Source organism: Podarcis erhardii (genome assembly GCF_964252035.2).
Source record: "Podarcis erhardii genome assembly, chromosome: 13".
In the NCBI taxonomy this organism is placed as follows: domain Eukaryota; kingdom Metazoa; phylum Chordata; class Lepidosauria; order Squamata; family Lacertidae; genus Podarcis; species Podarcis erhardii.
In genome coordinates this window covers 24,548,856-24,566,253 of record NC_138502.1, presented here as the reverse complement: position 1 = coordinate 24,566,253, position 17,398 = coordinate 24,548,856, and the positions used below count along the sequence as shown (strand labels likewise).

The 17,398-nt window shown below is 40.8% G+C and overlaps 3 protein-coding genes across 3 annotated transcripts in view; 1 reads left to right on the top strand and 2 right to left on the bottom strand.

Annotated features, from left to right (window-relative positions):
• Positions 1-17,398, top strand: part of LOC309327030 (vomeronasal type-2 receptor 26-like) — a gene marked incomplete at both ends in the record, with an annotated part of 336,857 nt that overhangs the window by 25,014 nt on the left and 294,445 nt on the right. The window lies entirely within an intron of this gene.
• Positions 1,337-16,089, bottom strand: LOC309328484 (uncharacterized protein; the record flags this gene model as incomplete). Its single annotated transcript, XM_081838481.1, has 2 exons — positions 1,337-2,383; positions 15,199-16,089. The coding sequence occupies 2 exons, from the start codon at positions 16,087-16,089 to the stop codon at positions 1,337-1,339; spliced, it is 1,938 nt and encodes a 645-aa protein (XP_081694607.1).
• On the bottom strand, positions 6,994-7,938 carry LOC309327503 (olfactory receptor 10A4-like; the record flags this gene model as incomplete). Its single annotated transcript, XM_081836804.1, has 1 exon — positions 6,994-7,938. The coding sequence occupies one exon, from the start codon at positions 7,936-7,938 to the stop codon at positions 6,994-6,996; it is 945 nt and encodes a 314-aa protein (XP_081692930.1).

Here is a 17,398-nt window from a genome sequence, read left to right as displayed (position 1 = left end):
CACTCTCAATTCACATTAGAAGAAGCCCTCTTAGCAAGCCAGAGTCCCATGTAAACAGTGCGCCCCAGACTATATCCAGCATACTTTGATATATACCAAAGGGGGTCCTTCACAAACAAATCAGTATCAAAAATTTCCCCAAAAATAGAAAACAAGTAGGAGCAGGTATGTAGCTTGTGTTAGTTTCTGTTTCCTCACTGAGCAGCTGCTTGCAGTCACAGGACTGTTTACATTCCACAGTCCAGATACTGTTGGATTCTCACGGGAAAGGGAGACGGGATGTGACGTTACTGGTTTCCTGTTTCCTTTGTTCTTTCATTTTTCTTTGTTCAGTTGCTCTCTGCTTCTCACAGAGAGGAGATGTATATTTATTTGCTCTCTGCATAGCTTAGTAATAAAGTATAGCAATGTAGCCCATACCTGCCTCATCCTTCCATTGTGGACTTTGTTGTTTTAATGCTCTGCTGGGCTCAAAGGAAGATGAGCCATATCAGCTTGGACGACTGGAGCTGAAATTCTAATAGCTTGCAGGTGCTTCTGGAAACATCTCTGTCACTTGAGGGACAGGTAACCTCAATGGCTAGGAAGGCCTATGCCTGGGTTTGGTTGATGTGATAACTGTGGTCATTTCTGGATAAAGATAGGCTAGCCATGGTTATTCATGCAGTGCCAACCTCCAAGCTTACAATTGCAATGCATTCTACATGGGACTGCCTTTGAAGATAGTCTGGAAATTGTAGCTTTTGCAAGTAAGCTGGTAGGGCCAATATTCTCTGAGCATGCTATCACTATCTTAAATAATTTACCACTGCCATTCCCTGCCTCCCAGCATTCAATACCTGAGGTTGACACCTCTCTTTGCCTAATAGTAGGGTCACTGCTTCTGAGGAGATATGGGATACAGGAATTAAGCATTATCCCATGCTGAAGAGGTGGCAGAATGTACAGTCCTAGTAGCTATACTGCATATAGAGTAACAGTAGTTTCATGGGATTGGCTCTTGTTCTCATCAGTGCTATCATCCAACTGAATAACTTCAATCAAAAGAAATTAAGAAAGAAACAAGTCTTGGCAAATAATTGTAAACAAGAAATCTAGTTGATTAATAAAAATAACATTTTACAATAAAAGTTCATTACATGCTGTATTTTCCCTGTAATTCCTGTACTCTTCAAATGGTTGGATATATATTTTCCTAAAAATTGAAGATACTTTTTGAAAATAATTATAACATAAATTTATATAAGATATAAAGCTGATAAAAGAAAGCCCATCCATACATCCAAATCACCATTTTATATCACAGTCATCAAGTCATGCACATGCCAGATCTATGTTAATTATCAACAAATAATATTGTGTTCTGGGCAAATATTCTCCTGCACAATGTCCTTTTCAATGCACCTTTTACCTCTTTGTTTCTCAGGCTATAGATGATTGGATTTAACATGGGTGTGATGACTGTGTAGGACAGGGAGAGGATCTTCTTTGTATCTGGTGAGTAACTGGATTTGGGCCGGAAATAGGTAGATGTAGCTGTACCGTAAAACAAAGTAACCACTACGAGATGAGATGAACATGTCGAGAAGGCTTTATGTCGTCCCTCTGCTGAAGGCATGCTCAGGATAGTGGTGATGATGCGAACATATGTGAGGAGAATCAAGAGGAAGGGAAACATGATGAAGAGCACAGTGGCCGTGAGAGCTTCAATTTCAAACATGTAAGTATCAGCACAAGCCAACTCTAGAACAGGGGGACTGTCACAGAAGAAATGGTTGACTTTATTAGGTCCACAAAATGGCAAACTGAAGATCCATGTGGTCTGTACAGTAGAGACAGGGAAGCCTGAGAACCATGATGCAGCTGCTAACTGGAAGCAGGTCCTTCTGTTCATAATGTCTGGATAACGTAAGGGATTGCAGATGGCAATGTAACGGTCATATGCCATGGCAGCAAGAAGACAGCACTCAGCTGCACCAAAGAAGAAGAAGAAATACATTTGTGTGGCACAGCCAGCATAGGAAATGGTCTTGTTCTCTATCAGAAAATTGACCAGCATCTTTGGGACAATGACCAAATTGAAGCAGATCTCCAAGAAAGAAAGGTTCCGGAGAAAGAAATACATGGGGCTTTGAAGTGAAAGGTCCAAGGTTGTGACAAGAACAATGAGGACATTTCCTGACAAAGTTATTCCATAGATGATAAGGAAGAGGATGAAAAGAGGTACCTGAAGCTCAGGGTGATTGGAAAAGCCAATAAGGATGAATTCTGTAACACTGGTCCAATTGTCTTGGATAATTAACTTTTTCTCAGTCTGTGTCATCATGTCTCGAACACTGTCAGATAAAGCTGTCGGGGTGTTCCTTCTTCTATAAGCAATTTTCTAAAAAGATGGTAGTGTCTCTTTACCACTCTTCAACCATTGAACTTGTTCCTTTCTGTTAGTAGATGATATAGAAAGCAATAAAGGATGGGCAGGTCAAATATGGGCAGTTCAAGGCAGGATAAGGGGGAATGTATTGTCATCAGTCTTTAAAAGTTGACTTACTCAGTCTAATTGTCCATCACTTTGTTAATTAGTGTCTTGTTCTTTAATGTGCTCATTTTGTTCTCAATGCATCTCTCCCTCTCCAATACCCTGCATTACACAACAATTTCTTGTAGCAACTTCACATAAAATAAAATACTATAGTGTGTGTAGGAGAGTTGTTCACTCCCTCATTGAGAAACTGTTAGATGGAATATGTTACATGTTTAACTGTGGCTGGGAAAAATCTGTTTGAAACATAACCATTACATTTACAGAATTGGCGGGGAGATAGTCCATACCTTTTGGCTCTATGACTGAAATGCTCCACTTACTAATTTGCAAGTGTAATTTCAAATAAGACTTCTGCAAACTATCTGTTTAGATTTCTCTCAAGAATGATCTACCTGTATTTCACCAAATAATTATTGCCACTGCAAAATAGCTATACCCCTTTTTGGGGGGGGGCCTAAAATCAGTCCCAAAGGATTCAACGCATAATCGTCACAGGAGTGAAAATACCTTTCCAAAGAATGAAAATCCCTTGCGAGTGAGGTGCTTCATTTTGCTCTGAAGTTGTTGTTTACTTTCAGCAGCATTTCTCTGCTTTTAAAAATTAAATGGCTCTTGGTGCAGCTGTTTCCCAGGCTCTTCCTGTTCTGCTGTGGGCCCATGCCTGCCTGTGGGCCTTGCCTGTTGGCTGAGCCAGCCCTCAGCCCATGGAGAATGAGGCAGCCCCACACAGGGAGCGAAGGCAGCGGTGGCAGCTGAGGAGGCCCAGCCCAAAGACCCAGCAATGGAGGAGAAATTTGACAGGGGAAGGGGTGGTGGTGAGGTCCTGCCTGGAGGCATACAGCTGGGACCCGCAGATTTGCCCAGCACCCAGTAACTGCCTGTGCCAGGGAGCAAGCAGCAGAGGGGTGCATGCCTGAGGCAGGGCCAGTGTAGAGGGCCTTCTGCTTCTCCATGTGGGGCTCACGGGGCAGGGCATGTAGGGTTTCTTACTGCAGATCTGTCTCCTCCCAGGCATCCCCAAATCCAGCAGTACACAAACGCTCTCCCCATACCCACTTTTTTCTTCACCACTTTTTTCACCACCCACCCCTTTTTGGAAATAAAAATAAAAATGTAACAATTATGTGGTGAAATACAGTATCTCTTCCCTGCAGACTTTAATACCATATCACAAACTGCTTTGGGAATTCTCCCAATTTCAACCTGGCTGCCATGGTGGGCAGTAGAGTGGGAGCCCCGGTCAAGACATACAAATTCAAAGACCCCTTGAGTGCGCAGAGCTAGTCACACAGTTCTTTGTAGGCTCCTCCTCAAGCTGTCCAGTGTATGTGAGTTGACACTTATTTTACATCTATGACTCCACCTAGCTCCTAGCTGCTCCTAGCTGCGATTGGTGAAGCTATGGGGCAGTGCCAATTTGTATTTCCTTTTCTTCAATCTGTCTCCCGTTTAGTGGTGGTGGGTTTTAAGTTTCCCAGCCAGGCCTCTACTGTTCTGAGCTGTCCTAGCCATCCACCTGAATATAAGAGAATGAGGGGTATGGGGACATTTATTTGACTTGCACCAGAACTAAGGGCACTGGTATTTGTTCAGGACTGACCTGCATCACCCAGCAACTTACTATAACAACTTCATGGTGAGTTCTGGCATGTATTTTCTTGGAAAAAAGCACTGAGGAAATGGAAGGGGTCTTTGGCTAATCATTTGTTCATTTCTTACAAGTTCCTCTGTTTTGTTTACCTTGTCCAGACCTTGTCCATAAACTTAGTAAGAAAAGACCATTTATCTTGCTTGTTTCCTGAATCATGACTTTACTTTTGGAGGAAGATTGTGCACGCGCTCTCTCTCTCTCTCTCTCTCTCTGTGTGTGTGTTTGTGTGTGTAACCTGATTGTTTCTTACAGGAGGTGATAATTAAAGTTAGCTGATAAGACCAAATTAGTGTGCTAATCTTTAATATTAAGAGGTCAGGAATTTTTACACAAACCTTTTAGATTATGTTTAAGATAAAGACTAGCACCAGGGTCATGATAGTTTATTGATGGTATATTTTATATCAAGTTTTGCCAACTTTACTGATGGTATTATCTACAGGGGATGAGGGGAGCCATAGGAAAAGTACCGATGGGTACACATCACTACATTTGGAGATGGTGAAATCTCCTTCACTGGAAGCAATTAACCAGAGGATGTTATGCTATTTATCTGGGATGCTGAAAGTGCAAAAGTGCTGTACTGGACAGGGGCTGGAGGTGGACTAAAATTATGGAGGTTTAATCTAAAATTATGTGAATTCTCCATTTATCATGTATAGTGATGTAGAATGCAGGCTAATGCAAGTGGACAGAATACAGTATGAAATGGAAAGGAAGCTTTGCTGATTCTAAATTAGTGTTATATCATATAAATCAAAGTGAAGAATCACACAATGTCCACAGTCAAAATGGGATGCCAGACTAGATTGGCCTGACCCAGCAAGCTTCTTCTTATGTTCTTATTCCTAAATTGGAATAGGTGATTAAAAACCCAGACATGTATGTGAATACACTAAGGTTGAACTCATAAATTTCCTGTTGATTAAAGCAGCTACATGGCAAAGGTTTGCTAAGTAAAAACGAATAAATTATTTGCCTACCTGCAGAATCTTAGGCGCTTAGGAGCCACCCAGATTGTGAAAGATTTGTGCTTTGGTGAGCAAGTTTGATTATATGAATTTCCTTAAGTGACACCTGGGATTAGATTGTCCCCTCTTCATTCTCCCTAGAGTAGTTAATGCTAATTGTGCAATATCTGACTAAACCAATGTTTACTTTTCAGAAAACACAGATACAATTATGTTAACAGGGATGTTTTCCCTACTGACATTTTGTGGGTGCAATAGAACATGTTTAAAGTAATATGCTGTTTCCCCTATCCACAAGAGTAGATTAACACTCTAGATTAATTTTAATCCTGATATGGGTTTCTGTCTTCATCAGCTGTGCATTTTGTCATCAGTACTTACAACAGTTAATGAGACAGAGGGCTGTATTCCCACCAACCCCAGCAGTATCCAAGACACAGGCTCAAACCACATGGTGGAAGCAACGTGAGACTCACATTGAGCAAAAGGTACCTGCATTGCAGGTAGTTGGCCTAGATGACCCTTGCGGTCCTTCCAGCTCCACAACTCTATGATTTTATGTTCTTAGCATGGCATAGTGTTCTGTATACAGTGGTGCCCCGCAAGACGAATGCCTCGCAAGACGAAAAACTTGCTAGACGAAAGAGTTTTCTGTCTTTTGAGGTGCTTCGCAAGACGAATTTCCCTATGGGCTTGCTTTGCAAGACGAAACGTCTTGCGAGTTCTTGCAAGTTTGTTTCCTTTTTCTTAAAGCTGTGCTTCGCAAGACGGAAAAACCGCAAGACGAAGAGACTCGCGGAACAGATTAATTTCGTCTTGCGAGGCACCACTGTAAATTATCAGTTTTGTAGGAAACTATCACTTCATTGTGATAGCAACCCATAATGGGTTGTATTGAAAGGCTGCTTTTCTCCAACAGAAGGAGCTTCTTCCAAGGAAGATGATTCCACTGGAAGAAGTGTGTTTCAAAGCAGGACAAGAATCTTTGGATCAAACACCTTGAGACAATCTAAAAAAATAAAGCACTGAAGTTCATACATAGGAAATACATAAACCAACCAACCTAACACATACATGTTCTTATTTGCAGCGCTAACAAGCACTGGCACAAAATATTTTTAACAACCACCACGAAGTGTTTGGTCCATTCATTTTTCACATTGTCCCCAATGCCTTCCCTGTGCATCCTGATCCCTCCTTCCCTGTTGACAGTCCTCCAGTGAGTGGAGAGCTGCATTCACAATAGCTGTACACTTATGCAGGGCTTGTCTCCAGATGTTGGACTGCAGTTCTCATCCTCCATGCCCTTTGGCCATGTTGGCTGGGGCTGATGAGAACTGGAACTAAACAATGTCAGCAGGGCATTGGCTATGCCTGACTTTATGGCAAGCTAGGGAATTGAGTGGATCCAGTCCTAATAGATCTGTTTCTATGAATACAGCATTTTCTATCATGATTCTCAATCACAGAGCAACAGAAGGGGTCACTTATAACTTTATATCTCATTCTCAAAATATATTTTCAAAACAGGGAGATAAGTTAAAGTGCAACAACAAGAAATAACTGAAGGGATACTTCAATCTGTTACCTTTGCAGGGTAGGTGCAGGTGAGTGAGGAACATAGGAAGTTGCCATATGCAGTCAAACCACTAGTTCATCTAGTTCAACACTGTCTACATTGTCTATGAGTGGATCTCCAAGATTTCAGACACTGAGTTTCTCTTAGCCCTTTTTTCATTGTTGAAGACTCAGCCTGGGTCCTTCTGCATGCAAAACAGATGCACCACTACTGAACTACATCCCTGGAACCCTTCCAGTCTTTCATGCGATTACAGCTGCAATTTCAGTGTTTTTCTACTCATAAGTCTCTTCATGGCTTCTTTCACTTCCTTGTTTCTCAAACTGTAGATGATGGGATTCAGCATGGGAGTGACAACTGTGTACGATAAGGACAACAGCTTTTGGGTGTTTGGAGAATAACTGGATTTGGGTCGGAAATAAGTTAATCCAGCTGTGCCGTAGAACAAAGTCACCACAACAAGATGTGAAGAGCAAGTGGAAAAGGCTTTGTGTCTGCCTTCGGCTGATGGCATTCGTAAGATCGTAGTGATGATATGAACATAGGAGACCAAGATTAGGATAAATGGGGATAGTACAATTACAATAGTCCCTGTGACAGCATACAGCTCAAACAGATAAGTGTCTGCACAGACTAGTTTTAACACTGGTGGACCGTCACAAAAAAAGTGATTGACCTTATTGGGACCACAGAATGGGAAACTAAATAGCCATGTTGTCTGAACTGTCCCCACTGGAATTCCTGAGCACCAGGAGAACAGGGCCAGATGGATACAAAACCTCTTTTTCATAATTTCTGTATAGTGCAAAGGGCTGCATATGGCTATGTAGCGGTCATAAGCCATGGAAGCCAGGAGAAAACACTCAGAACTTCCAAAAAAGAAAAAGAAATACATTTGCATGACACACCCAGGGAAGGAAATGGTTTTGTTCTCTGAAAGGAGGTTCACCAACATTTGAGGGACTATAACTAGAGTGAAACAGATCTCCAAGAAAGACAAATTCCTGAGAAAGAAATACATGGGGTTTTGAAGGGCTGGATCAATTGTTGTGAGCAAAATGATGGTGATATTTCCCAATAAGGTCACAATATACATAATCGCAAATACCAGAAAAAGCAGAAGCTGCAGCTGAAGAAGATCAGAAAACCCCAACAAAATAAACTCCGTGACATCACTACTGTTTGCCCATGCCATTCTTTATTATTTACTAAGAAGTTAAGGGAAGGGGGTGGCTATTTCCCCCCCTGTTATGTTGTTCCTGTAATGCTAACCAGACTCAAAGGAATTGTGATAAGAACAATATACTGCACAAACCTTTAAGAATTGCTACACCACAATATACTATGTTTTGGAATGCTTTCCAAACATGAATACTTCTGGTTGTGGCAACAGCACCTCAGATTGATCTCCAAGTATGCATCTTAAGATGCATCACAAAACACGGTGATAATGTTGGGAAACCATGGCATGGTGCAGATTATGGGAAAGTGAAAAATCCAATATGCTTTTGCAGTATAGCAGCTGCATTCCTCACTGGATATCCAGTCTTCATTTGGAGCCATCATTTTTCTTTGTAGAATAGAAAATAACATCTATAAAGGAAAGGAGCAGAGGCAGAAAAAAATTAATGAAAACTTGAAATTATGAGGCTGTCATTGGACAAACAGGTATAGCTTATATAAGCTTATTATTAAAATATTTCAATTCTAAACTCCTTGAAATGCATGTTAAAGATTCCTTTCTTTCATAAATGCTTAAACCAATGTTCTAAATTTAATTCTTCTAATGACAAGAACTGTTTTGCATCTGCAGAATAAATTACCTGTTCCATATAGTCACTAAAAAATGGCAAGCTACACATATTTTGAAAGACCCCAAAATCCCAGAGAGATGCTGATGGATGATGTGAGTTGTAGCCCAACATCATGGGGGGGGGGGGTCAGTTCTTTATCATTGCATGATGTGACCCTGTGCTTTCTTCATTAGGCTCACTAACATTTCTTTTGATAAATTGTGACAAATATCCCCAATTTGTAGAATTCCAAAAAAACAAACAAACCAAGAAACAAGAAAAAACCTAGTACGCCTGAATAAGGATGGGGAAGAAATTTAATTCAATACCCATTTAAAGGTGAACTTACCTAATCCACACTTCTCAAAACAATATGTAAACAAAACCACAGCCATTCTTTGAAATTCACATTTTTGTGAATTTTGTAATGGAGTTCTCCAGCAAAACAAAGCTGTCATATCCACCCATCGCTGCTCTGGAATTTGATGACAATTATTTAAGGTGAAACCAGCAAATCATACCTTGCAGTAAAATCTTTGATTGCAAAGAAGAGCAGCAAATGTATTTATCTGGGTCATCTTTAATCACAGGAGGTTTGTAGGAAGTTGGGACTCTGGAACCCTGGAGGCTTCATTAAGTACTCCTACTTCATTGTCTAAACCACTTTTTATTTAGATCTGTGTCATGTATTGCAATTTCATGTACACCTCTAAGAAATATGAATAATTAGGTGGTATATAAATGCTTTATAAAAAAATCAAGGGAAATTGTCAGTGTCCTGTCATATCTGAAAATGTGGTAGCTATTATTCTTGAGGAATTTCTGTGTGAATAAGTGAAGCAAATCAAAGCAAACCAATTATAAGCAAAGCGATTACATTTTTCAAAAGTGCATGATATAGATAGATAGATAGATAGATAGATAGATAGATAGATAGATTCTTTATTGTCATTACACAAGTGCAACATTGCACAAGTGCAACGAAATTGGATGCCATCCCTTAAAAACAACAAAAGCAAAACAACAACAACAACCAAACAAACCACATTTCAGCCACACCCACACCCACACCCATCAAACTCCCAGGTCACACTATCGAGTTACAGCATTTAAGAAGGCCACAGCTCTTGGGTAGAAACTATTTTTCAGTCTGTTTGTCCTTGACTTGATGTTTCTGTATCTCCTGCCAGAAGGCAGTAGTACAAACAGACTGTATCCCGGGTGAGATACATCCTGCAGGATATTGTTTGCTTTCCTAAGACAACGGGAACCGTACAGTTCTTCCAAAGATGGGAGGGGATGACCAATAATCCTTTGGGCTGTGGTTATGACCTTCTGGAGCACCTTCCTCTTCCTAGCTGTACAACTGGAGAACCAGGCACAAATACAGTATGTAAGAACGCTCTCTATGGAACCTCGGTAGAAGGACACCAGCAGTCTCTCACTCAGATTGTTCTTCTTTAAAAGTCTGAGGAAATAAATTCTCTGCTGGGCCTTCTTCACCAGAGCAGTGGTATTTGCGCTCCAAGTCATGCCCTGATCGATAGTCACTCCCAAAAACCTGAATTCCGCCACCCTCTCCACCCGTTCCCCGTTGATATACAAAGGCTGAATGTCCGCCTTTTTTTTCCTGTAATCCACCACCAATTCCTTGGTCTTAGCCGTATTAAGAGCCAGATTGTTCTCTCCACACCAAGCACAAAGCCGCTCCACCTCGTCCCGATAGGCGGACTCATCCCCTCCTGAAATGAGCCCCACCACCGTAGTGTCATCAGCAAACTTGATGATTTTGTTGCTGGAATAAATGGCTGTACAATCATACGTATAGAGAGTATAGAGCAGGGGACTCAACACACAACCCTGTGGTGAGCCGGTGTTAAGGCTAAGGGCTGTGGACATATGTGACCCTACTCTAACCCTCTGAGAACGTTCTGACAAAAAGTCCAAAACCCAGAGACAGGTGGAGTTGGAGAATCCAATCGCCTCTAGCTCCAGGTTCTCCTTAAGACATCTCTAGAACAAGGGACTCTGTGAATGCAAACTCCTACAAACAGACTAAGAAGTAAGCCTTATTGAAACCAGTGAGATTTAGTTCTGGCTAAACATTAATAGGACCTCACTACATAACTGTGCTAATCTTTAAATTAACATGTTTCAGAAAGATGTGCAAAGTAAGATGAGACACCTATCACTGGACTAACTAAAGCAACTTTATTCAATTTTAACATACCAGGATCAGGAATATTCATATTCTACAGGATACAATGCAGGAGCCATCTAGCGACCATCTCTGCTTCAAACCTGGGCAAAAATATCCACTATCCACACTTTTAAATTGACATTTGTTGTTGATTTCATAACATGTGGTTCTCAGAAAGTTTCCAAGAAGAGAAAGTGGCCCCCAGGTGGAAAAAAATTCCCAACCCCTACAACATAGTGAACAGCTGCCCCCAATCTACTTAGCCCATAGGTGATTAGTTAAACCCACAATGCAACTCAAGCGTGGGTCAGTGAGGTGCTGAGACAACAACAAATGACCCTGATAGCTGCAAAACTGTCCAGAAGGAGTAGCCTTCCATCAATGTTCAATAATTTGTTATGCAGGAGTTCAGGTGATAATCATAGGTAATCTCACCAGAAGTGGATGGCATAGTGGGGCTGCACTGATCATCTGACCTCCCTTTGGATGAGTTGTGGCTAAATTCCAGGATGGAAAGCCATCACGGTACAAATTCACCAGCAGGAGCACCTAATGCATTTAATCAAGTCAACCTTGCCCCTCTTCCTCTCCATCCCACCATGCAGCAGCAGCTCAGCTCAGTCAGGTGAGCTACTGATTTTCACCAAGCTTTTTATGATAGGTGAGTTGTTGTACATGTCTCTGGCTTTTTACAGTGTCATTGATTTAATTAGTAATGCTGTAGAATGCAGGTAAAAAAATGGGGGGAGCACAATGCTTTTACCTTTCACTCATATGAGTTGCCTCCTCTGACACTGTGATGTCAAGAGATTTTTGTGACCAAAAGTATCCTTTTAAAATTAAAAATTAAAATGGTCACACCCACTTTTACACTTGAGGCACATCCACTTTAATGTGTGCCATGAGTTGCCATGGGTCAATGCAGTCCTTGACCTGGAAAAGATTTTTCACCCCTGAACTATGTAATACACAATGAAGACCTATTGAAACCAATTGATTTCAGTAACTTTATCATGTGTCCAGTACTGGGTCTAAGCATTTATTATTTCCATTACTTTATTTATTCAGAATTCTGCTGCAAAATCCATTTGTTGGGATTAAACAGAAAATCAAATATCAAATCTATTTCAATAATAGGTCAACGAGGTCAAGGTTCAGATACTCTTAGATTCTCAAAACCACTCACCAACCGTAGCACCTAGGAATGGCAACACTTTCATGAAAATCAGATTTGCCCAGCTGTTTCCTTTCACTTTTAAATTTTAGGGGCAAAATGTCCACACACCAGAATAACTTCAGTTTATTATTCATCTTCTTCCAAAGTCTCAAAACTCCAACATTTAGGAACTTTCCCCTGAAGTGGTTAGAAACACATGAACATTTCTGCCTGGCTGAAAAGGTTGTAAATCCTTTCTATTTCATGAAACCTTTAATTCAGAAATAAAATCAACCAAGAGGAACCTATATATCTCTAGATATGGTTGGACTTCAAATCCCATCAGTCCCAGCCCACATGGGTAATGTTCAGAAATGATGGGATTTGTAGTCCAGCAACCTCTAAGGGGTCAAAGGCTCTCCATCCCTGTCCTACAGGAATGCTCCTCAATAACCTCCATGAACGGCACAACACAAGATGTGCAAACCCAAGGCACTCTCCGTTACTACTCAACAAATCAGACACTTTTTGTTGCATAATTTTTATTAAAAGTTTTCATGGGTTACAAAAGTATGTGCAAATACAACTCTTTGGGACAGTGGTCCTACAAGAAATATGCAAAATAAATAAACAGGTATTAGAACTGGCCCTTTTGAATATTTTCCAAGAAAATAATGCTCACTCACAATATAAAGAGCTTATAACCCACCAACTCTCATGAGCCAGTAACATCAAAGCTAGACACAGAAGAGATCCGTGACCTGAGCCCCCACAGCCTTGTTTAGAAACACCCTGGGGAGAAGTGTCAAACTCTAACCAGTGATGCTTTCATTCTTTCTCTTCAGATGGTCTCATGATAGTATTGGTATGAGTTTGTGGGTTCCAGACGTCTCTAATCTCCGAATCCAATGAGTATTAGAATTTAATCAAGGCTTGGAATGTTAAGCAGGATGCTAGACCTCTCTAATTCCTAAATCCAGCAAGTGATAATCAAGCCTTCAAATTCTGGGAAATATCCAGACTAGAATCCGGGTGTGGTCTAAGGAGACCAAAGGAAGGGCTTTGTGGGAGATGGCACCCTTTCTCTATTTGCAGATAGTGAGAAGGACAAAAGCCAGAGTTAAGAGTTAGCTGTTATGTGAGCTAGAAGCTGGAGGCAAAAGCAGCAAGCTGGAAAGGCACAGAAACAGAGCATGATGTTTGTTGTCTGCTTAAATCCAAGGCAGAGGATATGGGAGAAACAAGACCCTCTTGGGGTATTGATGCTGTGCTTCCCTCCATCATAGGCTCAGGTTGCATACATGTCTCAATATTCCATAAATACACCACCGTCTCCAATGTGCTTCATATCCAAAAGGATATGCAGCTACAAAGCCAACAGCTGGATAAAATGGATCAGCTGCTGTGGAGAGGAAAGTGTGATGCCATGTGATGTGTTAAAAGTTATACAGGGGCTTAAAAGTGACCCAGGAGTCTAGCTGCAATGCACCCAGATGGAAAGTGACTAAAGAGATCCAGAAGGTGGATGGAAATCTGAAGGACCTGGACTGCACAGAGATCCCATCAGTAGAAGTGAAGGAGGAAGACAATGCCTTTGAAAAGGGTGAACTCGCTGCAGCTGAAGAGCTGCTGTTAATTGATTTCTCCAGTGCCAGCAGTGGAAGAAGAAAGTGCTGCAGAGAAGGGAAAGCTGGGTGGAGCTGAGGAATTGCTGCTAGAATCTAGCTCTGCTTGGAGATTGTGGTGGCATGCAGCAATACATTCACAAATACTCATGTTTTTCAAGAGGCACTCTTGCAAGAAGAATCTTGACAATGGCCAGACTCAACTTCTTATTTTAGTGGTATGTTGCTGAATCAGTTGGCAAAGCCATAAGTGTGTATTTTTTTTTTATTTTTTGTCAGTACACCATTTGATTATCGTCTTTCCCCCCTGTAAAATACCTGCTTTTTCTCCTTTTATATGTGCCAGTTAATGTAACATTTTCATTGCACACAAAGGCTATTCAGATATATTCAAATACAAAAACTATTTAAAAAACTGCTATAGAAAATTGTTATAAACATTTTAATATTCATACAGGTTTTGGATTTTTATCTTTTTCACAGAACCATGAGAAATATGCTATCAGATTCAGCGTGTTCAAATTTTAACCTGATTTTTTTCTTGCAATTAGCATGCTAAAATGTCATGGAATAGAAAAGCATACTCCCCCCCCCCCCCAGTATCCAGGAATGTTAAGTCTCTTCTTTCATATTTTTGTTGGAAAGTCTAAACCTGAAGAAATGCCTCTGCCACCATCATTCAGCATGGACACCGAGGTCCACTTCCAAGGGCCTTCTGGCGGTTCCCTCACTGTGAGAAGTGAAGTTACAGGGAACCAGGCAGAGGGCCTTCTTGGGAGTGGTCCTCTCCCTGTGGAACACCCTCCCATCAGATGTTAAGCAAATGAAGAAATACACAACTTTTAGAAGACATCTGAAGGCAGCCCTGTGTCAGGAGGTTGTTGATGTTTGATGTTTCATTATGCTTTTATATGTGTTGGAAGTCACCTAGAGTGGCTGGGGAAACCCAGCCAGATGGGCGGTGTATAAATAATAAAAAAAATATGATTGAAATTATTATAATGTAATTATTAATCAAACAACATTTCATAAATGTTTTGCAAGTTGACAAAAATTCCCATTGCATAAGAATTCAGATATTACTAAGGGAACAATCCTAGGTGGAAAAAGCTGGTGTAAAGCATGATGGTGCAAGTTGAGCTGACATAAAATTAGACTAGTTCCAAGCCACTTCCAGCTGCTGCTGCTGCTGCTGATCTACCCAGAGACATAGCATGGGGGGGGAGCAGGTGAGCCCCTGTGTGTGCCCCTGGACACACATTTTTGAGGGGGCATAGAGCCCTGGCAGCTAAGGCGCAGTACTGAGCAGGTTGGTCTAGTGGGCAGGTGGACGGAGGCAGCAGGCAAGGCAGATCAGGATGACTCAACACCTAGCTTGGGGGAGGCAATCATCAATAGTTTCCCTAGCAAATCATTCACTTTCGGTAAACTGCCTTGAGGTTTTTTCTACAATTATGCAGTATATAAATTAAATAAGTAAATAAATAAATAAAATAATTGTTCTGGCTCCGCTAAACCTCCCCCTTACCAGTCCCCTCAAATGTATAACAGTGTGCATAGGTTTTTCTCACACATAATTTCATTTTAAAAATCAGGATAGTATGAAAATCACGATAGTATGAAAATCTAAATCATTGTCAAGCCTTGATCAAAGTCATTTTCTTAGGAGCTTATTTAAAGCTATCTTCACTTCTTTGTTTTTTAGGCTGTATATGATAGGGTTTAACATGGGGGTGAGGATGCTGTACTGAATGGACACCAGCTTGTCTAATGTCTGTGAGTACCCAGATGCAGGTCTCATGTACCTAATGAATGCTGTCCCACAAAACAGGAGGACCACAGTGAGATGGGAAGCACAAGTTGAAAATGCCTTCTGCCTTCCTTCCGCCGAACGTATCTTGAGAATGGTGCTAATAATGCGCATATAGGAAGCTACAATTAGAAGGAGGGAGGCAAACCCTAATGTCATGCTGAAGGTCAGAATCACCATTTCATTGGGAAAGGTACTACTGCAAGACAGCTGCAGCAGCAAAGGCAACTCACAGCTGAAATGGTTAATATTTCTGGGACCGCAGAAGTGCAAGCCAGTTAAAAAGAGTGTATTAACAAGGGAATCCAAGAAGCCCGATATCCATGCAGCTACCACCATTTGGACACATACACGGTGGCTGATAATGGTGCTGTATCTCAGTGGGTTGCAAATGGCAGCAAAGCGGTCATATGCCATTGCTGAAAGTAAGAAGATCTCCGTTCCAACCATGAAAATGAAGCAAAAGATCTGAGTGATGCAGCCATTGAGAGAAATTGTCTTCTTACTAGCTAGGAGGCTTTCAAGCATCTTGGGAACTGTTACTGAGGAATAGCAGATGTCAAGGAAGGATAAGTTAGTAAGAAAGAAATACATCGGGGTATGTAACTGAGGGTTAACCCTTATCACCAGCATGATAAGCATGTTTCCTACAAGGGTTATTAGGTAGATGGACAAGAAAATCAGAAACAGGAAAACTTGGAGTGTTGCATCATCAGAAAGCCCCAGAAGAATAAACTCATCCACAATGGTCTGGTTTTCCATTGTACTTTTCACAACAGGCCTATGATCTAGAAAGAAATGTAGAGGGTAGGAGAGAGGAAGAAGATGAATTAATACATTCAAGAGGAATTGTGCAAAGCAGATAAACAACAAAACTGGTTCATTAGGCTCATACTGTGTATGTTGAGGAGAGTACAACAATGTTCAACCTCCTTCTGGCTCTTTGCCCTGAAGAACAATCTGTTGCTGAGTTTCACACATTATTTATACAACTTTGTGTTCACTTGGGCTAAATTGCATAGGAAGATATATAAATAATGTGTGAAACTCAGCAACTCTGTTGACTGCAATGAGGGCCACCATAAAATCCATATTTACTATTGCTTCTGGATTTAGCTCTTTTCTGTATATGCCATTGCATTGTCACAAATGGTTTCTTCTCATCTTTGCCACAACAAATCTTAGTTTTACCTTTTCAATCTGCCACCTATGTTCCCCTCAAAGTTTTATTTAGGTGAAATTTCCATTACATCTCTAATATTGATGCCCAGAATATTGAGGAATCTCCTCATGATGTGATGGGAAATGTTCATTAGTCTAATAAATCCACTTCAGTTCTTCTGTATATGAATATATTGTAAGCATTCCATCTTGAGCAAGTCAGATGAAACTACAGCTTGAAAGCCCACCCCCTATATAAGTATAGAAATATATCTTACTTAAAACAATAATATATTTAGTGCTTTTTAAAAAGTGTTACACTTTTAGAATTTGTGGGAAGGAAGGTGCCGGTACTTTATACCCTTGAGTGCCCCCCCAAAGCACTGGTTTATTATATAATAACAAAACCTGATGCTTTCCATATGTCTTGGACGACAACTCCCATCTGTCCTAGCCAGCAATTGTACTTTCACAATATTAGAATCTCTCTTTCATACTTTCTCTTTCATAAATAACTGAACAGACAAAACAAATCCTTACCTACTTCATGTGTCTCCCTCCCATTGCAAATTACCACAGAAGTTGTGTTCTATGCAAAGTTGATGGATGGGTTTGTCAGTGATACGACTTTTTTTTTTAGGATGAATGACGCCATCAAGAAAAATAAATAGGTTCTGCACCCCATCACAATTCTATGTGGAAACTTCATCAGGATTTGTTCCACAACACTATTTTTGCATAGAGAGCATTACACCAACAAGGAACGCACAAAGGCTGTGCTTTCAAATTGAGCCAGGTGGAAGAGGAAACAAGAGTTAAGTAACCTCTGGATGGGAAACCATTTCCCTGAAGATTAATCAAACATGTGGGATTTCAGTTATTAGTATTTTTAATGCTTTTGAGATTACTT